Genomic DNA, 27,371 nt, shown 5'->3' with positions numbered 1-27,371 from the left:
GGTTCCCAAGTGCATCCTCCCATCTTCTATTTTTCCCACCCTCAGGTCACAAGATGATGGTCACATTATTATTATTATTAGGAGTTGGAATCCAACAGCAGAGGAAGGGCCTCAATACTTCACTTCCTTGATCTATGTGATGCTGGGGGTTATGCATGCTAATGTGTACAAATTCAATAGCTCTTTTTGGTGGAAAATAAATTTTAAATTGAAGCACTGAATAAAAACATTATTTACAACATCTGAAGGGTCACAAGTTCCCTCCTCTATAATTTAGGCACCACTATATACTAGCTGCCAAGGCATGTAAGAATATTCATTAAAATAAGTGCTGTATCCATTCTGCTGCAGTTCAGCTTCCATCAAATACTACATTATTCACCCTGATGTCTGCTTTTCAATGTAAGCTCCATAACTTACATTCATTTCAAAGGAAACACCCTAAACTATTTTTAAATGTGATGAAATATGTATCATTTGTGGGCTTAAAAAACAACATCAAGCATATTCATTTGACTGTTTTCTGTTCCTGACCACAGATGAACAAATGATCTTCAGCAATTTCCACATCCTTTTCTGTTTCCATTGGAATTCTCCAATATCCATAATAATCATTCTGCTATTAGTCATTTCAAACTAAATTGCTTCCTCGGTGGTGGTACCCCAGTTAATAAATTTCATTCCTTTGGAGATCTGATTATCACCCATGTGGTTTGTTTTATCCAGGTGACATCTTAAAATCTGTATTTATATACAGGCCTTCGGCACAAAGCTGGGGACAGGCAGAGGAGAATTTTATATCCTAACCAATGACTGAAAGCTACATTGTTATTATATATTGGTTTTGACTATTGTTTTATTTCAGTTTTCTATGTTCGATCAATACTAGCCTTCTTTTTTGGAGGAAGGGCAGGATCTAACAAGTAATTTAATTACTTAATTGATAAACTTCAGTTACCGCCCAGTACAATAAGTCTGAATGCAGTGTAAAAACTGCACGTTTTTTGCATGAGTGTAAAAGCACATTGGGATGCGGGTGGCGCTGTGGTCTAAACCACAGAGCCTAGGGCTTGCCGATCGGAAGGTCGGCAGTTCGAATCCCTGCGACGGGGTGAGCTCCCATTGTTCGATCCCAGCTTCTGCCAACCTAGCAGTTCGAAAGCACATCAAAGTGCAAGTAGATAAATAGGTATCGCTCTGGTGGGAAGGTAATCAACATTTCCGTGCGCTGCTCTGGTTCGCCAGAAGCGGCAAAGTCATGCTGTTCACATGACCCAGAAGCTGTCTGCAGACAAACACCGACTCCCTTGGCTTATAGAGCGAGATGAGCACACAACCCCAGAGTCGTCCGCGACTGGACCTAACGGTCAGAGGTCCCTTTACCTTTAAATCACATTAGCCAATCTAATGAGGGCTGCATTAGGCCACACCCTTCAACGAAGAGATACATATGTTACTACCAGGTACCTCTGAAATTCATACTTCAGAATAAATGGTACAATATAGACAATACGGGGCAATTCTCCCAAGAGCAAAGAAACAAAAGATGCTTTAGTCCACTCATCAAAAGGCAGATCGGCTCCAGACACCTTGTATCTTTTCCCCATAGGACCTTACACAAGAGTCAGGTTAACATTTAGTGACATTTCAGAATGATTCAGAGTTACTGTTTTGATGTACAGGACTTTGCTAGGCAGGTGATGTTTAATGCATATTCTCCTAGGCAGGAGGGGAGGGGAGGGAGAACCACACTGATATTGACTAAAATCACATAATACAGGAACAATACAATTACAAATTCCTTGATCCAGGGAGAGCAAATCCAACATGCAGCGGGGCTCAAGGTTTCCGGATGAGAATTTTGTATTGAAAATATTTGAGGGTGAAGCAAAACCAGAGGCTCATTCCAAGAGCGAAGGAGCTAGTAAAAGCCTCAAAGTTGTTGCGGTTTTTTTTTGGGGGGGGGGCTCATAACTAGTGTCCAAATGTAGCCCCATGGGCCTCTCCATCTGGCTCTCAGGACTTTTCTCCTGCCAAAGCCACACCTCTTAAATACGTCTGCTTTGTACCTTCCTCCAGTTCTTTTGTCTGACTGGAATTTCTCATTGACTATAATAATTACTCTGTCTTGCCTGGATGGAGAGTTGTGTATGTAAAAACCTCTGACTTCTGGTTGGTTGAACCATAGGCTACTGTTCCTGAGTAGCATGGTGGGTTCCTTCTGCCCCACCCGCTGCTGGTATGTGGGTGCCGGGAAAATTGACCATGAGAGAGGGCAGCCCTTGGTCTGAAGAGCCACAGTGCCAATGGTTCCCAAGGCAGCCACTTATGCATTGCCAAAATGCAACACAGCAAAGAGGGAACTTGGTATCTGCATATAATGTTTAAGGGCTACTGCATATGTGCAGGTGCAAATTTAGAAATGATGCCTGGAATTTAAATAAAAATGGAATATACCTCACCTCTGAGGGAGCAAGACTGTGGCCTAGGTAATCTGTGTTCCTGCTCAGTCTGCTGGCCACTTGTTAACTGCTCAGGAGCACCTTCAAGGCCCTGCTCTCCCTTCTGATGTTAAATTGATCTTAAAACTGGACTTGTTTCAGATAGTCCTTCACACACAGAACCAGGTTTTGATTGTAGGAGCAGCACAATATCAGCAAGATTCCCATTTGCACTGTTTTAACCAAAGTGTATATGTGCTGGTACACAAAGATAACTTAAGCAGGGGACGGGGCTGAAAACTGAATCAAATCTCATGTATGCAGCAGTTTGGAAAAACAAAAAACTAAAACAAGAGTAGAATTAGGGGAAGCAGCTATTCAGATGAGGAAAATTTTGTAACCAACCACCGGTCCAAGTGATGGCCCAGTATCCCCTGAAACATTGCAAGGGAATACTGCTCATGACAGCAATCACTGGCTGCAGACTAAATTTCATCATCTTAACCAGGTTTGCAATAGCTCAGACAGACATTTAGTTTCTCTTTGCCATCATACCAAAGAAACATCGAGGCAATAACTTTAGAAGCAGACTGTATTTATTAAATATAACAAATCAGAGGATCTGCAACAAACCAATTTAAACATATTTAACTAAATTAAATTTATCCGGGCAGGTGATTTGCAGCAAATGGGGAAAATTATATGTCCTGGACATTTTAACAGCCACGTACTGTGGCCACATGGAAAGGATTAGAAGAAATTTCTCTCCCTGCAGCATGCACTTTATGTGTGAATCCGGCCACAAGCTTGCCCTAGTGTGCCTGCTAGGCCCCCAAACAAATAATGTTTCTAGTATACAATTAACAATTCCTTAAAACTTCTCACCTGCCCAGACTAAATGCCAAATGAGTCAAATAATAAACAAATACCACTCCAGCCACAAACAACACTCAACAGTGTGAAGTAGGCTATAAAGTCCCAAATCCAAAATCCTACTCAACCGTAAATAAAGTGACTAACAAAGCACACACTGTAGGGAGGAAGTACAGGTGTCAAACAAAGGAAGAGTGAGGGACAGAGACAGCTTAAGTAGCCTGGTCTCCATCTTTTCCATCACTGGCTAATTGGCGTCCTTGCGCCACAGCATGCTCCACCCCAGACCAAACCACCTCTCCTCTTCTTGTAGGCTTGGAGTGTGTGGTAAATCCACGCTCCACTCAAGAGGGTATATGACATTCCCACGAAATTAGAATTCCAGAATTCAAATGCACATTTTTAAGAGTCACAAAAGGGCTACCCCTGTGCACATGCTCATAACTGACATTTATTGGCTAGAGGAACATGAGGGTTTGTAGGGTGTGTGCAGCGAGACCACAGCCATGAATTTTCTTCCAGTTCCGGCACAACCGCCATTAGTATGAAAATGAAAATCCCACGATCACTCTCTAAAAGCGGTGACATATGATCAAAGGTGCAGACAATCTGCTACAAATTCACCTTTAAAAACCTTGGCTCAAACAGCAACTATATCACTGGTAAGTGCAGAAAGCCCCTTTGATCGCACATCTTCCCTTTCTGTTGTATTGTGCAAATCATATTGTGCATACTGACTCGAAATTCTTTTGAGCCGATTGAATTCATTTTGCCTAATCAAGTGGAGAAACCATGGTGATGAATGTATGCACAAGGGAGCAAGATAGAAGCAAGCCATTATATTATCTTTAAAATACTAAGGCTGACCCTGAAGTCAAGGAGAAATATTCATATATGGAATTATCCTGAATCATTTAGTTTTGCTGTTTTTTGTCTTTGCTGTTATTGGAACAAACAAAAGGAAATGGTTCTGAAAATTGACAGTAAAAGCACAACTAATCCTCAAGAATGTTTGCTAGTTGAACTAAATGAGGGAAGTTGTGGGTTGTGTGCACGCTCTCTTAAGGTAATCATGGCTTACAGTATGTTGCTTATGTTTATTACAGCAAAAAGATGTGAGGGGAATCATCCAGGTAAACAACACAAGGTCATCCCAAACATGACCCTCAGGTGGCCTATGAAATAACAATAAGGAATAATAATAATAAGAAGAGAGTGCCTCAGCTATAGAATTAATTCCTACCTTATTCACTGCACAATCATCCATGACAATTCCTTTTTGAAACAGGACTTCTCCGGAGAGCTGAGAAGATAATGGCAAGGAAACAATATACAGCTCTATTATTATTCGTTCAAACTCTGCAGTCTTTCTAGGTACAAGACATTCACCATCATTTGCAAATATAATATATAATAAACAATCATTGGCCAAGATCATCATTAGCAAACACCTCACTAGCAGCTCAGCAGTTTTTGTCTCTAGCAAATAAAAACAATTACTTCTCCTCCCCACCAAGTGCACAAAATGGGTGGTATTTTACTCAGAGTAGACCATCTGAGATTATTGAAATTTAATCATGCTTCTTAAGTTCAGTGGGTCTACTCTGAGTACCACTCATTGAGTTCTTTCCCCCTGCTCTTCCAGCAAACCCAGCCATTACCTTAAATGGGGAACCCAGGTTTGTCTCGCAAGCCAACAAGTTGCCACCATATGTTGTTGGGTTACAACTCCCATCATTCCTGTTCACTGGGGCTGATGGGAGCTGAAGTGCCATTTTTACTATTGCATCACAGGAAGACCCAGTGGCCTCAAGTCTTCCTCGGTGCAACATCCACGGTCTACTTGCGTTCCAAGATATAGGAGGATGGTGGTGCACTGTGCTGAGAACTTTTGCAAATAATTTTAAATAGTGTCTCTAATTACCAGGGTTCTTTATTCCTTGCACAATGTAAAAGCAATATTCAATGTGATCAAAATTTTTTATGGTAACTGTAGGTGAAAAAAAATATGAACTATTAGGCACAGGGATGGGTAAGTATGTCAATTTCTAATCCTTTTCACTTACACTTATTTAAACATATTTTTCTGTTCTATTCCCCTCATTAATCCGAGGTTGTTTTTTTTAAAAAAAAAATACTCTTCCAAATTGTATTTTCTCTCAGAACATGTACTCAAATATGTATTTTGCTATGTTCAAACTGTAAAGAACTATGTTGCAACAATCAAAGACAAGTGTGAAATCTAGCAGGCAGCCAAGTTCTGATCTACACATTAGATACCATTCAAGTCATTTCATATAGGAATTTGCAAAGATCAAATTCCTTTTTAATTTTTTTAAAGTAAGTTTTACAGAAAAAAATGGCATGTGAAATTGGGGGCCAAATTCAACTATTCAGGCCTCTCTACGTACATAGGGAACATGAGGGTCATCTAGTCCAACCACCTGGAGTACAGGAATCTTTTTACACAATGTATTATTATTATTATTATTATTATTATTATTATTATTATTATTATTATTATTTTATTTATACCCCTCCCCTCCCCAGCCAAGGCCGGGCTCAGGGCGGCTAACAAGCAAGAATAAAAACAAGTTGAATGAATACAACTTAAAAACAAGATTAAAATACAACAATTAAAATATTGAAACATTAAAATATTAAAATGCAGCCTCATCGCAGGAGGAGAAAGGAAAAAGAAAGAAGAAAGAAGAAAGAGGGGGAGGGAATCAAATTGGCTCCAAGCCAAAGGCCAGGCGGAACAACTCTGTCTTACAGGCCCTGCGGAAAGAAATCAGATCCTGCAGGGCCAGAGTTGAAAAGGCCCTGGCTCTGGTTGAAGCTAATCTAACTTCCTTAGGGCCTGGGACCACTAGGGTGTTGCTATTTATGGACCTTGAGGCTCTCCGTGGGGCAGACCGGGAGAGGCAGTCCCGTAGGTAGGACTCAAATCCATGACTCTGAGATTAAGAGTTTCGAGCTCTACCAACTGAGCGATCCCAGACCCCCACTGATACTTGTATGGCTGGAATATTGTGCATGGTATGGAAGTAAGGTCACATTTCTTGCTCCATTCATTTTTGCCTCTGGTCCTACCCAACACTGGAATGTGGCCCCTGGATGGTTTCCCACAACAAAATGCTGCCTTCGGCCTGGGAGGGAGGAACACTCCCCATCCTTGCCTATGGAAAAACTGTGGATGCTGGCACAAAGCTAACGGTCATTTATCTTGATGGTCATCACTGCTTCTTATGAGAGTGGATCCCATAGTTTAGCTATGCACCATTTAAAGAAGTACTTTATTTCATTTGTCTTGAATCTTCTCATATGGGATGGCCCTGACTACTACTATTATATGATGTTCCCCACATGATGCATTGTTCTGTACAGTGGCACCTTGGTTCTCAAACACCTTGGTACTCAAGCAACTTGGAACCCAAACACTGCAAGCCCAGAAGTAAGTGTTCAGGTTTGCAAACTTTTCCCAGAAGCCGAACATGCTCCATTTTGAGTGCCACACTTCAGTTTTGAGTGTTACGCTGAGGTCTGTCTGTCTCTTTTTGTGTGTGACTGTGTAGAATCCAGTTCAGCTACTGATTGATTGTGTGACTGCAGTACATTGTTTATTGCTTTCATTTTATGGATCAATGGTCTTGTTAGACAGTAAAATTCATCTTAAATTGCTATTTTAGGGGTTGTTTTTAAAAGCCTGGAACAGATTAATCCATTTTGCATTACTTTCTATCGGAAAGCGTGCCTTGGTTTTGGAACGCTTTGATTTTGGAATGGACTTCCGGAACGGATAAGTACACTGTACACCTTCTATACACCTCTTATCCTTTTCTCAAAAAGTGATTCTCCTTGAATGTTTTGGCTGCCCTTTCCTGAACTTTTTTCCAACTACCATATTATTTTTTAGGCAAGGCAACCAGAACTCTACACAATATTCCAAATGTGGTCACATCACAGCATTATGATATATGGAATTTTATTTTCACCCCTTTCCTAATGATCCTTAGTATGGCATTCACCTTTTTCACAGCTGCCATAACTGATTCAACATCTTCAGTAAACCACAAAGTCTCATTCATGGCCTGCCACCTCCAGTTAAGACCCCACAATGGTAGATATGTGTAAACATGGGCCCTCCACACTAGTGGGACAGAGCTTCATCACTAGCTTGTTTGATTGCTTATTTAATTTCTGCAGCGCTTATTAAAAATACTTCTAAGTAGTATACAGAAAACTGAAGCAACAACAGACAACTTAAATAAAATATTACAAAATAAATTTACATTAAAAAATGTTACATTATCAATAACATTATCAAATGTTACATAAATCAATATCAATATCTTCCAAGTGTGTTGCTGTTAGTTATGGGGACGGAAGAGGAAGTGGAGAGCTTGGAGCGGTGTGGGCAAATGGTGGGAGAACTGAACTGGCTTAAATAGTGTGTCCACACTACACTAACTCCTCATCCCTCTCCTGGGAAGTGGCAGGTGACATACTTGCCTGAAATCTAGTATGGCAGCTGTGCCTCACGAGGTAAGCTGCTCCTGCTCCTACCCCACAACATTTTGTTTCAAGTCCCATTGTACTATCTATGCCTGCATTCTGTGCATTTACAGTGGTACCTCAGGTTAAGAACTTAATTCGTTCTGGAGGTCCGTTCTTAACCTGAAACTGTTCTTAACCTAAGGCACCACTTTAGCCTCCCACAACATTTTGTTTCAAGTCCCATTGTACAGTGGTACCTTGGGTTAAGTACTTAATTCGTTCCGGAGGTCCGTACTTAACCTGAAACTGTTCTTAACCTGAAGCACCACTTTAGCTAATGGGGCCTCCTGCTGCTGCCATGCCACCATTGTGCGATATCTGTTCTCATCCTGAAGAAAAGTTCTTAACTTGAGATACTATTTCTGGGTTAGCGGAATCTGTAACCTGAAGCGTCTGTAACCTAAAGTGATTGTAACTCGGGGTACCACTGTATTTTGCCATGTAGTTTGTGGCTTGCTTCATACAGAGCCATTTGCTTGCATTCACTTGTAGCTCCTGCTTTCTACCTGTAACACACTAAGAGCATAAGATGAGCCTTGTTGGATAAGGCCAACGACCCATCAAGTCCAGCATCCTGTTCTCACAGTGACCAACCGGATGCCCCCATGAGAAGCCCAAAGCAGGACATGAGAACAGCAGCAGTCTGCCCACCTTTGACTTCCAGCAAATGGTATTCAGAAGTGTTACTGCCTCTGATAGTGGAGGCAGAGGATAGCCATAATGGCTAGGGGCCATTGATAGCCTTTTCTTCCATGAATTTGTCTAATCTACTTTCAAAACCATCCAATTATATCCAGATTGTGTTGGTCCTGCCATTGTCCACCTAGCCACCTACATTCTACTACCCCAGCTCCACCCACTCATGTGCAGGAGTTTCCTTATTTAGAGAGCACATTTTAAACTACAACAACCCATCCCTATTTCGCTCCTATTTGTAGGGCATGTATTTTGCTTCAGAAGTCGTGTTTTGACTCATATGCAAATATATGCAAATATAATTGATCCATCAATCCTGTGAGGATTCAAATGATGAATCAATGAAGATGTCCGTAATCAGGTGACAACGCCAGTTCAGATGATGCGCAAGTTTCAGCCCTAGCCCATCGCCCGGCCAGTCACTGCTTTAATCAGAGAGCTATGCACCATTAAACAACTTCTCACTTCATCATCAAAACTGTCTTTTAGAGTCTCCCCCTCATGTGCAAGGGAAATAATGTATACATATGCACTATTGCAAAAAAAAGGTGGAGGGTTCTTTGTTTAATGAAAGAAGAAAGAATGAATGAGCATAAGTGCTAGCAGGGCTTTATTTTCAGCCGGAACATGTGGAACTTGGTTCTGACACATCTCAGGTGGTCACCATTGTCATTAAAAGAGAACAAGGGAGCTGTTCTGGCATCTCTTTTTCTATAAAAAGAGCACTGAGTGCTAGGATCTGAACTAACCGGGCACAGCTCATTAAACCCTATCTTTGGAGAGAGAAAGGAGAAGGAGGATATTTGCTGTTGCAAATGAAATGCCCTGAACATGCCAGGTTACTTTTTGATGGGAAGTTCTGTACATGTCTAGTTAAAGTTTCAGTCTGCTATGTGCACTCACCAGATCTCATAAGAGGAGGAGAGTTTGAGGTTTTAAAATGCCTTGCCCATAAGGGTTCAGGCTCATTTTGCCCCACAAGATTCCCACCCACCGACCCACCCTCCATGCTGGGGGCTGACTGGGCTTTTTGGGTCACTAGCTGACACAGTCAGAAATGATTTTTCCCCTCCCAAATTCAATTGGCCCTGGGTTTTGTTTTTTTTGCCTTTCCCACAGTGAAATGCTTTGTTGTGCTTGATTCCGTGAGGATTTTGTCACAATTCAGAGATTTGCAGGACAAATTAAGATACTGTGATTGCTTGGTGGTTTTTGTGGCAGTCCCTGGAAAATAGGGACAGTAGGACAGTATGCTCCTATGGTGGGTGCTTCTGAACCTCCAATGGAGTGTCATTCCATCAGCAAAGGTTGTGTAGAATGAGGAAATGATCCTCGCCTTACTGCCATTGCCAATCTGATATTTATTCAGTAAAGTTGTGCCTGATTTTCACCCAACACCAGTGTCCATCTGAGTTATTTCCACCACACTCATGAGCAACAAAATGCACCTTCTTGGAGAAACAAGACAGCACCGACTCACCCACCAATCCATGAGAAAATGTTAACATCTCATTTTACAGTATCATGCCTTTAAAGTCACAGTTTCATTCATCACAGAAATACACTCTCTCTCCAATCATCATCCCACAGTTCATAGGCATTGCGTGTTCTATTTAATTGCAGATATAGCCTCCTTCAACCAATCTGCTTTCTTTTCTTTTTTAGGTTATAAACTAATCTTGCTGATGCAGCCCAGATGATGTATTATGTGTCAGTGGGAGGCATTCTAAAGCAAGCAGGCTATCTACAGCTGATATCAGCAGGCTGCATCTCTTATCTCTAATTAAAACACTCATCCAATTGTAGTCAAAATGCTTCATTCTTAAATTGCAATTGGATTTTAAGTGGGAATTAGAGGGAGGTAGTAGCCAGCACAAAAGGAGCCCGGTTGTCAGATGAATCAATGCTTCTCCTGCTTTCCCCATCACCCATGGAAAACAGTCAGAGAAATATGGGCCTGAGGCTCAGACTACATGAAACGCCTAAACGCATTTCACACTTGCCTGATGGCCCCTTTAGACATAGAAAAGCCACTTCCAGTCAGCAAGCAAAACTGGAGAAGTAGCGGGGAAGCATTTAACCCTTTGTAAACCTGCCATTTCCCCTCCCCAGTAGCTTTTGCTCCCACAAAATTTTATGCATGTTTGTCCCTGCTTTTAAAAACTTTGCAATTGAAAAGTTGGGAGGGGGGTGCATATAAAGCCATAGTTCAGTGGTGCAGCATCTAATAGGTATGCAGAGCATTCCAGGTCCAATCCATGTTATCTCCAGGAAGCTCTGAAAGGGAATTCTAACCTGAGTTACTTGGCATTGTTTATTCTGATGTGTTGGAATTAGAACAGCAGAGATCATTCAGTGTACAACTCAAGGGTTAATTTTGTTACTGCTAAAGTCAACTAGCCAAGAGCAGAACGGGTGGAGGTGTTGCTTAGTAACTGGGCAGAGTTTGCTAAGGTAGCACGTGCCATGATTGGGTCTGTAGTTTTGAAGGCAGTTTTCCTCAGTATGTTTTGTAGAATTTTGTTGAATGTATCCCTTCTGTGTACGAGGCCTAAAAAATACAAATCCTCTTTTCCTTTCTCCTCAAATTATACACTGTTTTCGTCAGTTTCCTCAGTAAAGTGTTATGAAGACTTCTCTCTGGACTGCATCTTCATTATTTAGGTGACCTCATTAACAAGATGAACACCTTGCCCTGTCTCTATGACTAGGGCTATAAAATCCCCCTTCTTCTTTAAAATGGTTTGGGGCATTAATCAGGAAAGGGCTGCAACTGAGCTATAGAGCAACAGCTTTACATGCAGGTTCATTCCAGGTAGGACTGGGAAAGACAGCAAACAATACTGAGCTAGATTACTTGGTCTAACTTGGTATAAAACAGCTTCCCATTGCCTGCTTCTAACAACAGCCAGCTTCCAAAGTCATCTACAGCTCTTCCTCTCCCTCCTCTGCCCTCTCACAACCTAGACTTTCACCATCAACTGCTATGGAGCAGGAGATCAATGAAAGGACTTTTATTCTGGCCTGGCATTCAGCCATCAGCCTTTTCCTGGGGCCTGCTACAACATATATATTCTCCCCTCCTGCATTCACTCCCCCTTCTCTCTTGTGTCTCAGCTTCACTTAGAATGTAAGCCTTTAGGCTTTAAAGACTTGTCTTTTTATATTGTGTAATGCATTTATTTTAACAGCTAAACAAATAACATTAAAGACACATAAAAACCTTGATGTGGAGAGGAAGGAGGCTGCTTAGCCTTCTACTCAGACATACGCTCCCCCCGCTCTTTTTTTCAGTACAGCACAGAAGCTTAAGCGTGTGGGTGTTAATCTTGTGTTGGTGATACTGTACATCTGAACACCCGTTCCTCTCCCTACCTGCACCACATAGCAGGACAGACTCTGGCTGATACTTTACCACATTTTATTTATTTGCTTAGATAATGGATAGACCACTTAACTCTTGGTAAAGGAAAATACCTAAGTGGCTCACAAATATCGTAAGATGCTACGGATTTTAAAAAATTCAGAAATAGCAAACAAACGCATACACACACACACACACACACAATCCATAATTTAGGGATTTTGGAGAATTCTATTTGAAAACGAAACTGGCACTATTCGTGTTTCCATTGCAGTTCCATAATGGAAATCAAGCAAGGATATAAATTTGCTATTCATTCACAATGTTCCTTTTTAAAAAAAACCTCAACCCTATACACAAAGCCTTTTTAAAGAACATTGTTTTGCCATTTGACACCATCCAAATGAGTGGTGTGGAAATAATTATGTAATTAATTACATTAAATTTGAAACTTGCGTTACATAGTTTTTATTGGAAGTAGAACTGAAGAGAAATGGAAACAGAGCTGATTGCGATGAAGACAGGGCAGAATGGAAATCACTTCCTTTTCTCACCCTTCCCATTGATAAAATAAATAAATAAACCCCGAAACCAGCGACTGAACTAACTCTCCTAAACACCAGAGGCAGCCTGGGGAAACAATTCCAGTTTTTAAAGAGACCATAACATTCAACCAGTGACTTCTCCGATTGCACAAACTGGCCATTGAACCAGTTCACACGGTCCTTTTAGAGGTAATATATACACCACGAGCTGATTTCTCCCAGATTTTTTTGACAAACCTATATTTGAAGTCCTCTGGCACAAACTGGATTTGCTGGCTCAATTCATTTGTACTGATTGATAAATGGGCCTAATATTGCCATCAGCATGAGATTATTCTCGTGAGAGCAGGAGAAGGGAATGGAAACATTTCCTTCCACTCATTTGGAAGAGCAGTATTCTGGAGAGCAACAAAGCTTGCTTCTGCTCTAATACCAACTAGAAAAGCCATACAGGAGTGTGCATATAATTTGGATGATTCACAAATGAAGGTCTGAATTGAGGCCACTTCAGACAGGTTTGGACTAGTATGTGCTTAAGCTGCATCTCTCTGAATCGCTCCAAACTGAAATGGTGATTTCTGAAGTGCTTTAGGCTGATCTGTATGTTTTAAAAACAAAATACTGCAGACAGTGTTTCTCCCCAAGCTTGGGGAGAGGAGGGAGGGATAACTCTTTTGTGATTGACAGGTTTGACTTCTAATTAGAATGAATTGTTTTTCCAGGGATCTCCAATCACAGCGCTTTGAGGAAGGGGTGTTAAAGTAATGTATCACCATCAGGACAGCAGGCCTTCCATCAGCCAAAAAGAGATTCACTGACAGCGAGAGTTGACAAACCTTGCTCAACTTTGTCAATGTCCTTATTTAGGTCAAGAAGATCCTACTTTAAAGATAGCCTGGATGGTACTATTTAAAGAGACTTTGTCCTTCTGATGAGCACATTTTCATCATGCAATTTCCCTCCCTACTCCTTAGAGAGGAAGAATTGTTGTCATCTGCTTAATTAATAATGGAACATTTGAAAAATAGCAACCAATTTTTATGGCTAAAAAAAAACACACCCTAAATGACACAGCCTAATTACTCTGTTCTTGTTAAGTAAGTCACTTTCATTAGGTTATCTTACAGTATTAGCAGTACACTTTTGCTCGATCCCAAAACTTTCTCAAATCACAGTGCTACTTTGATATATGCCACCTCAAAATGCATTATTTAAAATAGGGATGGGGAAGATGTCCCCCTCAGATGTTGTTGCACTGCAGCTCCCACCAAGCAGATCCAACGGATTCTTGTAACTTGAGTCCATTGGTTCAGGTGAAGCAGAAAGGAAGATTGCTCTATCTTCCATGTGACAGTGCATTAGACATTTGAAGATGGCTATCATATCACCTCTCAGTCTTCTCTACTCCAGGTTAAACATACCCATCTCCCTCAACCATTACTTGTAAGGCTTGATTTCCAGAATCTTTACCATCTTAATCACAGCTCACATACAGTACCTGCACACATGGCTACAACCCAGAGGAAGTGGGAATAGACAAATTCTACCCTGACATTAACTTTTCTGGTATCTGGCAACATCAGGAAAGCTAATGCAAAAAGTTCATTTACACAGAGCCTTTAATCAAGGTTGGTTTGACTCTATTAGATAAATAAATGAGAGACCAGAGGCCCCAAATACACTAGCAAGGTATGAAAGTTGGTAGAACTCCTTTTATCCTTGCGTTGTTATACAGTTGTTAGCCCTTACAGTGCCATAGGCCATTTTAAATGATTTTGCTGCAAGAGAAGAAACATAGCTACCACTCTGGAAATAATAAAAACAATAACTTTTCAGACCTTAAAGTTGCAGAATTCTGCTTGAAGTACAGATGCCAAAAAAGAAACACACACAAACATTTAAAGCCATAAACCATTTTTTGGAGTTTGTAAGAATCTGCACAGATTATTAACAATGCAGTTTAGTAGAGCTTCCATCTTCTTCTTGTACCTCCAGGGAAGAAAGTGGGGAGGGGATAACCTGAGCAAATGCAAACTGTCAAGTCATATATATGATGCCCAAAATCTCAATCAAGCACTTTGAAAGCTTGTCAGGAAAATTAATTACCCTCGTGATTTAAAGAGTGCATTTTTGTCCCCAGTGACAAAAGCAGCATTTAACTATTGAGAGTGTGTCCTGGTCGACACAAGACATCTCATTCAATACATAATGCTGCCCAGTGCTTTTTTCCCCTGGGGGTACGCAGGGGTATGCATACTGAGGCATCTGATCAAGGCCTGTATTTTAAAATGAGCTTAAAAATATATATATTTGCAAATGTTTGTATGTTTCATGCCAGGCATAAAGCAGCTGGCTAAGTACTTTGGCAGTTGTTTATCTTCCTGCTCTCCTAGAAAGGGCCCCCCTGATTTATAGCAGTACCAGGAGACATGTTTCTCAAAGTTGTAAAAGGGAAATTACAGGCTGGGAGCAAAGGTTACATTGACCCTACATATTACAGAATATAATCAAGCTACAAAAACACTAATTAAGAGTTGGTAAATAGTAAGATTTATTGTTTAACTGAAAATAATACCATGTGCCTCCCATCAGACTCTAGTCATATTTTCCTAAGGTTAAAGGGCAAAGAGCTAAAGGAAAAAGCAGCTGGCTGGGAAAAGAGAGGTGTAAACTGAAGAAGCTGTTTTACTGAGTTCCTTTTTACTCTGAAAAGGCCTTTTCTTCTAAAAAGCTATCTATGTTAATGTATGAAATTTGTTGGCTAAATGAAATTATGCAAAGGATTTAGAAAGTAAGAAATATTAGATTCTTATGTTGGATTCTTATTTCATTGATGGTGTATGAGAATGTGAACCCAAGATCTCTGTTTAGATAGAATGTAAAACCATGAGCCATCTGTTTTAGCCATTTGCCCCTGTTGCCAGGGGCAACAGGGCAAAAGGTGATCTGGTAATTAAGGTGCCTGGTCAAGGCAAATGTAAGATATATGGCTACTTGTCTGCCATTTATGGATAGAAGGAAATACAGCTCTTTGTCTCCCATAAAAGGTAATAGGAAATGGGTGTATCTTTTATGATTGGTTCTAGCAAACAGCCAATAGGAATTTCAACCAGGCTGATTGGACAGAGGCAGCCAAAGGAGGAGCAAGGGGGCTGGGCTGAGGAAATATAAGTGCTGGCCATCAGGGCTGGAGTGGGCAGAGCTTTGGTAACCATATACCATTGTGTCTCTCGTTTATTTGTCTGACAAATAAATTATTATTTTAATTTCTCTATTGCTGCGTTGAATATTTCATTCCAGCTAAGCGTTAACCACAAGCAGGGTGCTACAATACTGCCAATTTTAAACATTTTATGAATCTAAGTTTGGCCTCATTGAGGGGCAGTATTTCAATATGAATGGGAAAATGAGAGTACCCCTAAACATTTTTTTTTAGAAAAAAAAGCACTGATGCTGCCATTGGAATTAACACACTGGATAGAAAATGGATTCCACAGCTCCCACAAATACCTGTTTCCTGGATCTGTCTTCTCCTAGGTTAACTGATGTGACCTCATTTAACTCTCCAGGATCGAGGACACCAGAAATATTCTATGAAGATGTTAATACACGGAGTCTGCACATGGGAAGAACATGATGGTGTCCTTCATTTATCACAGGGCCAAGTCCCTCCTTCTCCATTATTATTTCTTTGGAGTTGCAGCAGGGAGGTGAGGAAATTTATAAGAGGACTGAGAGAATTTCTACAGCTTCTGCCCTCCCTGGGATGACATATTGCACTCGATAGTCTAAAACGAAGAAGTGAGATGGGTCTTGTAGTGTGGTTGATCTTAGACAGAGATAGCCTGGCCATGGTGCTGCTTGTATTTGTAAGCTCAATGCGTAGTTATTACAATGTGCTGCATGTGGGACCTGACCTGGAAGCTCTAGCTGGTCTGAATGCACTTAAGGTCTGTTCTTAAAAGCATATGCTACCAGATCAGCTTACAGTATTTAGGACTTACATTTCACCTCACAAAATCTTGGAGCACCCATTGTTTGGTTACTTCCCAAATAGAGGAGGCAAGCAAACTGGCAATTCTCCGTTTATTTCATGCACAGGTGAAATCTGCATCAAAACTCTTATATGCTGTCAACATTTGGTACAAGGGCTCTTTTCCAAAGCTTGATACATTTCAATCAAAGCTTATGAGGTCCTTACTTCAGGTACCTAACTCAATACTTCTGTTGGAAACTGGTGAATGCCCACTTTCAATTAAGGCCTGGTGGAGTGCCTTGGGACTGGTGTATGGCCTTGGGGATGGTGTACTCATGTGATAAATGTGGAGTACATCAGCTCCTGGTCAAAAACCATGACACATAAGGCCTCTTTCACCATCTTTTCATACCCACCTGGAGTATGATACTGCCCTCAAAACTGTGAAAGAGGTTTTGGGATATTGCCTTTAGTGATTTATGATCTTGCTCACATGTGACCTGTGGCCCATCTGTGTCAGGAATCCAATACCTAGAGGGTTTGTTTTTTTGTTATCTCCCTACCTTAAGAATTTGACCGTATCTAACTACTGTTTCCTAAAGCCAGATTAAATGTTTTCCTTTATGAAGTGCTGAGGGAAAAACTGGCTGGTGTCCCATACCAAGATAGGCTGTGCCCATGTTGAAGGTATGGAACACATCTTATTGCATTGTAGTCTGTATAAACAGGTTAGACAGCATCTAATCAATCCAATACTAACAGAACAACCTAGAATTGCTGACTCATTTTATGCCAAGTTCTCCTTGAGGATAAGTTTGATACTGTTACATTGGCTGTAGCAAAATTCCTCTCAGTGGCAGTAAAAATCAGAAATCAGTATGTACGGGCTAAAGCTCCTCTGTTGGCTAGCATGGCCGATTTTACACCTTAATAACTGTTGGTATTTACTATTGTTGTACTGTGTTGGGGTCCATGGACCAGAATAAAGCTGTGTGTCTGTTAGGAATGGCCAATGGTTAAGGGTGATGGAAGATGTGTCCCCCCTCGCTTTCTCTCTCTCCCACACACACACACACACATATATGGGCGGGGGGAGAGATCTCATAGCAAACAGCAAAAACCATAAGGAAACTCCAATAGAGATAGAATCCGGCACTTTGTCTAAAGAAAACTAATGAATATAGAAGTAAAAGGCTAAATAGTGATGCTCTTGGCGAATAGATTTCCAGGTATTTAATTCTGTTCTCAGTTGTAATTCATTTAGCTGAACTATGCCAGGTGAGCTGTAGACATTGTTCTCACTGACAAGTATTACAGCTAATAAGTAATTACTTGTCTTTCAAAAGCTCTTCACAATGCTCATCTGGGTTAAAGCGTATGCAAGTCATTCAAGGTTTAGGAGAGCTTTTAAATAGGTTTTTTAAAAATAAATATATATATAATTCTCTCCTCCCCCCAAAAAATGTTTCATGCTCGTTTACAGTATTTTTTAAAAAAATAGGCCATAAAACGGCTCTTACTTAGATAAGATAACCTTCAGCTGTGAAAAATAACGAGTGTGGGGATCTGGCTAATTTTATTACAGAAAGGAGATTGATTTCTTGTCAGTACATTACTTTAGACATGAAAATTACTCTCCTTTATTTAACCTGAGATTGCTAACCTGACCAGTTTAAAACTGCCCTCTTTTTAAAACTCAGTTATAAAACCAATCAATATGAAGAAATGGTCATGTAATTTAATGACATCTTATGAAAATAGGCAAAAGTTTAACCCACGTAGCTAGAACGATATTCTGGACACAATTACTGAGAATGTGGTTTGCTATATAGAACAAGGCTCATAGATCTTCAGAATCACTGAGCCAGGTTGTATTAATATACAAGGCAATATACCTCTGGTATGGCCCAGTACAGGATCCAGGGATCACATTGCAAGTGAGGTTAAAGATGAAGTAGGGGTAAATGGATTTGTCAAGTTCAGTTATTTCAGTTTCTTATTTCCCCAAATGTAAATTCAACTATCCACATCACTCTTGTATGCACCTAATGTTTCATTTCAGCACTGTTACTGACCTGTGATACCTGTACTAAAAAAAAATCCACAAACATGCTTACTACATTTACTACTAACAACAACAACCATAATCACCATCATCATCAATATTTAAGTGGGGATTTCGCCTAATAAACCTATTTCCATATACAGTTTTGATTTAGGCACGTATTTTCACAAGCAATTATCCCTAATATGATGCACTAGTGGAAAGTACTCGGTATTGCCCAGGAATTCTCAGAAACAAAAAAACAAAAAACCCTGAAATTTATAAATGGATATTGTAACTTGTTAGTTCCTAGGGTTGTGCATACTCTCCCTGACTCAAGGAACACCTGACTCTAATCCTGTCCTACATAAATTCAGTGGTTGGGACTAATGACTAATGTTGTTGTTGTTTTTTAAAAAAACAACACTGTACACTTGGAAGACAGTGGGAAGGAGATGCTGTGTCCTTCTTGACCTCTTGTCCACTCTACGTACAAAGGACAGAAGGATTCAAGACCTGCTGATTGCTGCTTCACTAGCATCCTTCCTGTAACCAACAGCACTGCACTTTAGGTGGACAGCTCCTGCACTGCTTCTGCATTGTGGGCTTGGCCAATGTGCTACGTCTACTCACACTGGCCACCCCAGCTGTCTGGCCCTCCTAATTGTTCTCCTGGCTATTGGAGACAGCAGTGGGGCAGCACAGTGAATCAGGTTCTTCCAGGCTCCTGGCCCCCTCTGTGCTGGAGGGCTGTGTGATATCTTCTTCCTTCTACTCCTCATCTCTCAGCCCCTCTGGCACCTCTTTATGTCCTACTGGGGTGCTGAGGCCTTCTGACCCAAGCCTTGAGGACCTCCAGTGGCTGCTGGTGCCCTCCTCCAGGTCATCTTCATCCTGCCAGTCCTAGCACCCCCACCATTCCACAACAGGCAGTTAGATACAGTTCAGTCCATCATCTTGATTCAAAATGGCATAGGATATAAACCAAAATCGATTTCCCCATCCCAGGAACCATTGTACCAAAATGGGTGATGATAATGCCACAGACATCCCAATCCATGCAACTTGGAACATTTTGGTCCACCATCTTGATTCTAAATGGTATCTAATGGTTTACAAAGATAGACCAAACCCAACTTCTCAGTCTTGAAAACCATTCTGCCAAATTTCATAACATCTTCAGAGGTGTCCCAATCGTTGCACTTTGGAACACTTCAATTCATACAATTCACACTTTGGAATAGCCAGCCCTAAGTGCAATGAGGTCATGCATTGGAGAAGGTTGAGTTCTGTAATCTGTATGCTGGTCCTGTTATGTCTAAGGTGACCTTTCATTGGGACATCACTGATATACCCAGATCTGGCCAACTACATTTAACAGGTGCAACTACACTTTTGTGATGGATGAGTAGTGAATGCGTAATGCTTCCTGTGTTATCACAACCAGTCCAGTGCTGCCTGCTGAGCTTACAAGCCTCCTGGTGTTTAAATTTGACTGCTTTTAATGGGTTTCTCACCATCGAAGAGCTCCACTTTCAAAAGTGACACCTAAGGCTGTACAATTTGGGACCTGTCAGATAGAAGTCTTCTCAGTTATCCTTTAATCACTGCAAAGCTTTCTGAAATAACAAGAGTAAACAGAAGGGAGGCTGGGGGCTTTTAAGCTGCTCCATATCCCTGAAACCAGCTTGTACCGGGAAGAAGCGGGTCTTGGATAAACCCCTTTAATACTGGGTGTTTGCCAGTGTATAAGGCTGAGACTATAGGACAGCATTTTGAACAATCATCAGAATCAAGAGAGACCCTTCTGGTGATTTTTCAAGGATTCTTGTGAAAGATCTGCACAGAAATGTGTATTAAACCTGCACTTTATTCCATTACTTTTCTGGAAGTGTGGAAATTATCAGGTAAGGAAACATAGTGAAAGTGGAATGAAGTGCTTTCTGAATACAGCCATTACTAGAAGCAAATAGAGGGAGCAGGAGGTGTTCTGGAACTTTGTGCTGATTTTTGACTTCAATTGTTTGTTTCCAAAAGTTTGAACTATTATGCCACTTCTAATTGCAAACTTTTGTCAATCTGTAGGGGCCACCAACTCCTAGGGGCCAAGACACACTGGGCCCCCATAATGTGTTTTTGGTTTTTTTTTAAGGAGGCTGACCCCCCCAATTGTTCAGAGGGCAGAGGAGGGTGAACATGGAGCTGGGTGCAGTGCAGCTTTGATGGTCAGCGGCTCCTCCTCCTGCTGCCACCACTGGCCAGGAGCAGCTTACCCCAGTTGCTATTGCATTCAACTTCACCCCCTGGCTCCTCGCAACATCACACATGTGACGTCAGGATTTCACGTCGGGCCCCCACAATCTTTTTCAGAAGTTGGTACCTCTGTCTGTAGCAGAAAGAAAGACAGACAACTCCTGTACTGTTGTGATCAATATAGGGTCACTGAGTGTTTGTAACACATGCTGGAAGTGCCAGAAACAATGCAGAAACCTCTTTCACATGTGGTAAAATAGTAGTAAAACACTATTGGGTGGAGAAGGACAGATTAAAAAATTACAGGGTATCCAGCCAGAATTGGTTTCCTTCAAACTAAATGGAAGATGTGGTAAAATCAGAACATAAAGAGGCAGTTTCTTGTGAGGTGGTTCCAGCTAGATTTTTTTTCTTTTTTTGCAAGAAAGACGGCCTCGCTGCCACGCTGGAGTTTAAATTCCCCGTGGACACGCCCCCGTTGGTGCTGAATGGTTGGCGAGGCCCACTCCTTGACTATGGCCCCACCTAGTGCCAAGAGGGCAGGAAGCACACCAGTCTCCAGCCCTCAGCCAGGGCACATCGCCCACCAAATAAGATAAAGGTAAAGGTAAAGGTACCCCTGCCCGAACGGGCCAGTCTTGACAGACTGTGGGGTTTGTGCGCCCATCTCACATCTATTGGCCGGGGGCCAGCGCTGTCCGGGGACACTTCCGGGTCACGTGGCCAGCGTGACATCGCTGCTCTGGCGAGCCAGAGCTGCACACGGAACGCCGTTTACCTTCCCGCTGGTAAGCGGTACCTATTTATCTACTTGCCCCCGGGGGTGCTTTCAAACTGCTAGGTGGGCAGGCGCTGGGACCGAGCAGCGGGAGCGCACCCCGCCGCGGGGATTCGAACCGCCGACCTTTCGATCGGCAAGCCCTAGGCGTTGAGGCTTTAGCCCACAGCGCCACCCGCGTCCCAAATAAGATAAGGGGACCTATTAAAGAATGGCTAGGAAAACACGGAATTTGCCGCAATGGCTGAATTAACTTACTATATCAAATGCAAAGAACAATAGCAGAGGTATGATAGCTTTGCAGCAATGTGGAATGATTTTATTGAATGCAGTAAAAAATCTGTTACCAAAAATAACTTATTAGTTCATTATTTTCTAAATACAAATATGATGCTTTGAATATACATATGGAAGATCTATTTTCAAACTCAGTATACACTAGTGATATTTATTTCTTAATAGCTAATAGGTCTCTACCTGGACAGGGAAAATATCATTCTATCTGTTATGTTTACATTTTGGAACAGTAATAAATATAATAATAGATAAAGCTTTTGAACTATTCCTCCATCTCTAATTATAACTTTTGTCAAGCTGTAGAAAAAAAACTAGAGAGACAATTCCGATACTTGTGTAAAGCAGATCATTACAGGATAGTCAGTGAATGTAACCCTAACACTGACAAAAAGGTGGAATTGATGTGTGTTGACAGGTACACTCTGTTGCACATCTGTGTACGCATATACAACACCACCTGATGATCACTCACTTTCTGTTCTGCTGTTTATAATGCCAGTTGCCTCAGAGTTCACATCCCAGGACACTACAGAATGGACCTCAAACCTCTAAAACTGTTAAACCTCACCTCTAAAAGAGTATCAGGTTCACAAATGTTTGTGATTCAAAGGAAGCCTTAGACTCAAAAAGAGGGAGGGAGGATTACATTTGACACATCAAACCATCTCCATCTCCCCACAAGACTGCAGTGAATTAAAAACAGTTATCTGCAAGGACCAAGCATTGCTCAATTTGTAAACTGCTTACCAAATTTCTAAAGATGATTTTTTTCATTATGCCAACCTCCCCCCACCCCACTCCTGTGGTTTCCCTCTCTCCTAGTGATATTATTGTCAGAGTATGTCATCAACGCCACTTCAAATCTGTCAGATATAATCTTCTAATCTGCCAACTTTTCACAAGGCAGAGATGAGATCATGCACAGACTGACAAGACATGCAAAAAAGTCTATGCCATCGCAAAGCCTGTTAAAAGTTTTAAGTTACCCCTATTGTGTGAATCCTGTCAAACGTGGCCCTGCAATTTTTATAATGACAGCTCCTGTCAGTTTAAAAGGGTAAATTATTCAGTTCAACAGAGAATGTTGACAGTAACTGTAAAAGGGGCCTTAGCAATTAAAAAAATGTTAGAGAAAGAGATTGCAGGGGGGGGGGAAATCCAGGTATTGTGCAATGAAGGTATTGAGCCCTAGGTAAGCATTTTACAATTACTTACTTAGCTGTACATCCCTTCTACTATTCCTAGATGAAAACCCATTCTACAATCTACTCAAGCTAATTCTAGTCAATTTAGGCAGCAATCTTAAACCCATTTGCATGGGAAGAAGGGCAGACACCATACATTTAAAGCACATCCAACACACATTTAAATTACATTACTTCCTCCAAAGAATAATAGGAACTGTAGTTTCCCTCTCAGAGACCTACAGTTCCCAGCACCCTTAACAAACCACAGTTCTTACTATTCTTTGGGGAAAACCTTGTCTTTCAAATGTGTGTTATGTGTGCTTTCAATGCACTGTGTGGATCAGCGCTAGGTCCCATTGAGGTTAATGGGGCTTACTTCTGAGTAGACATCTGTCACATTGAACTGTTAGGGTTGTTTAGAGTTGTCACTGATGCTATTCTAAAGCAATATCCTGTATTTTTAAAAGACCCGCCACAAAAAGTACGGTTAACACATCTCAGACAACAACATGCAATCCATGAATATTTGCTTAGGAATAAGCTCTCTGTGACTTATTCAGAGTAACCATGCATAGGAATTAACTCTAAAACTTGTCAAACTGTCAGGATCTCACAGTTCACTATTATGCAGTCCCCCTATGGGAGAGCTATCAGACGAAACACCATAACTAAGCAATGAAGCATCTACTTTGCATCCAGACGGCCGCAGGTTCAATCCCTGGCAACACCAGATCGGGCTGGGAGAAGAGCCATTGCCAGTCAGTGCAGATAATACTGAGATAAATGGACCGGCTCCCTGGCTGCAGCCTTCTACATTTCTATGTCTTTAAAACACAACAGAAAGCCATCACCTCTGGGACTTCTCAGCACTTTGAAGCAAGCATTCCAAACTGTGGCGATGTGGACAAAAGTCTTCCTCGGTATCTGATATAGTGAAGGAACACGGAGAAGGACCTCTGATATTCTGCAGTGGTTAGGTACATATGGCGAGAGAAAGTCCTTTAGGATGCTATAGTCCCTGACCATTTAGAACATTGTTAAAACTAGAACATTGAATTGTGTTTGGAACCAAACTGGTGTCCTGCGAAAATGAAATATATTGGAGTAATATGCTCAGTACTAGTTGACCAAGTCAAATCTTGGAAGCAGAACCCTTTGAAGCGTCAATATTCCAGCAACACAGTAGTCAAAACCAGGTATTACTGAGGCATGAGGTACCATGGCCAAGTCTGTCCTCTCCAAGAAAGGCCAAAATTGGCAAAGCAGACTGAGCTGGGAAAACACACTGTCATCCGTGTTGAATGCCCAAACCCAAAACAGAGCCCCACCCCAAATTGACTGTACTTCCATCCTATTTGAAATTTAAGCTTTGTTTGCCAACATCCAGTGTATCACTGCCCTCAGACATCAGTGCAAGACTTCCACATCCCCCCTAGGACTGGTTGAAAATGAGAGACAGAGATGTTTATTATTAGTGTAATTATCAAACTTCAGCCCAAACCCCCAGATGACTTTACCCAGAGGCTTCATGTAGATGTTGAACACCACAGGAAACAAGATGGAACTGTGGGAATAACACTTTTCTTTTTTGTACAATGTGTTGAGACGTAACAAGGAAGAGAGTATTGGTCAGTTGTCTGATTTCATTATGCTGGTTAGATGCTGCACTACCTTTTTGACTGTCTGTATCTCAGCCTCCAGATACGTACAAAAATATTACCAGCTGTCCACCTGCATTAAGCATCTCTCAAGATGTCTAGTTGTGGTTTTGGCAAGATTCTAGCTCTGAATAAAGAAGCTGATGCTCATCTAGGTGGAATGGGCAAATGAGTACTGGCTAAGTTGCAATAATTATTCAGTGGCAGCACAAATAAATATAAAATCCTGAGCCACTTCCCAGTTTACTTGAAGCACTTGGATTTGAGTCACTTTTAGTCAATTGACTTCAAAGCTCTTGAATCAACTTCCACCAAAATGTAATTAATATGGGGTGTAAAGCACCCAGACACATCAAGTGCCTCTATTTTCCAGGGACAGTCCCAGATTTACAAAAGCTGTCCTGGTTTCTGATTTGACCCTGGAATGTCCCACTTTCCCTTAGGGTGTCCCTATTTTCATCGGCAAAATGCTGGTGGGTATGGAGTTATGCAAGCTCCGAGCCAAGGAGATAAGTAACCATACAACCTTTAGAAGACATCTGAAGGCAGCCCTGTATGTATGTATGTATGTATGTATGTATGTATGAATTTTTATTTGCGTCAACCATCTGCCATAGCAATAAAAGTCAATTATTTAAAATACATTTTAGGGTTTTGAATCAATAGTCAAACAGTGGATCTTATTTTAATTGCCCCAGCTAAAAACCTTGCAACCTTTGCTGTCACCTGCTCATCTTGATCTCCCAAGAGAAAGGACACTGTGGCAGTGGCTGGGCAACCCGGAATGGACAATAAAAGAGGGTGATAATCTCATTCCTCAAGTCAAGGAGTGCAAGCCAGAAGGGTATGTGGCACTGATTCAATACTGCCATATCCACAGGGACATAAGCATTTTTTGTGTGGAATCTGTTGGAATCGTCCCTCAAGTACAGTCAAGGGCAATACATTATTTTTTCCCCTTTGATAACATTTTATTAATTTTCCAACAATAGCAAAAACAAAACAAACATAAATAAAAACAAAAACAAAACATATTGACTTCTTCCTAGTCCCTTCCTTGGTTCCATTGTATATCAATGTACTACATGTCCATTATAAAGTTTTAACCATTTAAATTACTTATTGTCCATTCATAATAAAATTACAAGTATTCTTAAAACCCTGCCAATGTATGAACCTGTGTACACTGCTTTTGCAGCACTACGGATATTAGATCAGGGGGATTTAAGCTTAGGCGAAGCCAATAGTTAAGTGTCCTATGCCAAATCCATAATTCTACCAAGGGAAGATTAGCCTCTGGGCACAATGATGCGTTTGGGACACAGGGTGGTACAGAGAAAAGTTGCCTTAAGAACTTTGATTGGACAGCTTCTGTAGATCCAAGGTGAGTGTCTGTCCAAATGTGAGTCCCATATAATAACTGTGCTAGGGGTTTAGCTTAGAACACCTCCAGGACTGATAGTATATGTTTACCACCTTTTGTGTAGAAAAAGCCTGTCAGAAATTTGGCACTTTGGGACGCTTTTTCTTTTGCACATTTCTGGTGTGCTCCCCACAACCCTGTAGACTGGAAAATAAGGCCAAGATATTTGAAAATGTTGACCTGTTCAATTAGCTGGTTGTCCATGTGCCATCTATGGGCCCTATAGTTTCTCGAGAAAACCATGACTTTGGTTTTCTTGTAATTCAAGCCAGCTGTTCTCTCTGGCAATATCCTGAAAATGCCCTCATCAGTCTTTTTAGGCCTACTTTTGTTTGGGAAAGAAGAACCGCATCATCTGCATATAAGAGTATTGAGATGGGTTTTGTGGCCAATTTAGGGGCATGATATTCTGGAGATGTTAGATACTGGACAATATCATTTATATGTAAGTTGAACAGTGCCAGGCAGCCCTGTATAGGGAAGTTTCTAAATGTTTTAATGTTTTATTATTGTGTTTTTATATATGCTGGAAGCAGCCCAGAGTGGCTGTGGTAAAGCAGTCAGATGGGTGGGGTATAATAATAATAATTGAATAGGATATCCCTATATTCACTGGAGAAATGTTGGAGGGTATGATATGTGAGCATCTGCGCACACACACAGAGCACCAACCCTGGAAGTAATCCAGGAACATAATAAAGACATCACTGAAACATCACTAAAAGGGCGGGGGGGCGGAAAGGGGCTAGGGCAGAGGCGGAACGGGGTGTTTGCAGGTTTTTTCTATGGTTGTTCAGTTACACACAACTTCACACAAGTGCATAATGACCCAGAATGCAACCCTCACACAAACAGGGAGTTGTTTATATTATGCCACACTCACACAGCAGCCATTTTGTGTTACTCCATGCCTCCATGTCAGCCATTTTGTGACTGGCACTGACAGCATTTTCTCAAAATTCCAAATATAGTTACTGCCCTGAAAAAGTTGGCAACCCCTGCCTTAGTATGTGTGTTCAAACATCCACAAGGTTGCTCTTCATATGTAGTTGTGTGAATTTACTTCTTTCCATTACAAGAGCTGGCAGAACCCGAGCAACTAATTCTCCATGGAGCAGCCTTTAGGGGGTAGTGGCAAAAGTAAACAGTTTACACAAATGATATGGCTTGTATTTCTTCATTAAGAAGAATGCATCCCCCCCCCCCAGGAGCGTTCTGAAACACCTAGGGATTCTTTTAAATTGCTTATCAAGTTGAAGGATGCCAATTTCACCAT

General features: G+C 41.2%; 1 protein-coding gene across 4 annotated transcripts in view; it reads right to left on the bottom strand.

Moving 5' to 3' along the window:
* The window catches only part of LRRTM4 (leucine rich repeat transmembrane neuronal 4), a 414,996-nt gene that overhangs the window by 192,665 nt on the left and 194,960 nt on the right, over window positions 1-27,371 (bottom strand). For 2 of the 4 annotated variants that reach the window (XR_014213840.1, XM_082200443.1), the window contains exon 3: window positions 4,558-4,617. The exons of the other annotated variants lie outside the window; for them this stretch is intronic. Coding sequence is in view for 1 of the 2 variants with exons in the window: in XM_082200443.1 (XP_082056569.1) it covers window positions 4,558-4,617 (60 nt within the window). In the remaining variant the exon portion in view is untranslated. The remainder of the gene's footprint in view (window positions 1-4,557; window positions 4,618-27,371) is intronic. 4 annotated transcript variants of the gene reach the window in all.

The sequence above is a fragment of the Podarcis vaucheri genome (genome assembly GCF_965113315.1).
Source record: "Podarcis vaucheri genome assembly, chromosome: 15".
Classification (NCBI taxonomy): Eukaryota; Metazoa; Chordata; class Lepidosauria; order Squamata; family Lacertidae; genus Podarcis; species Podarcis vaucheri.
The sequence above is the reverse complement of the archived record's forward strand: the minus strand, read 5'-3'. Positions and strand labels throughout refer to the sequence as shown.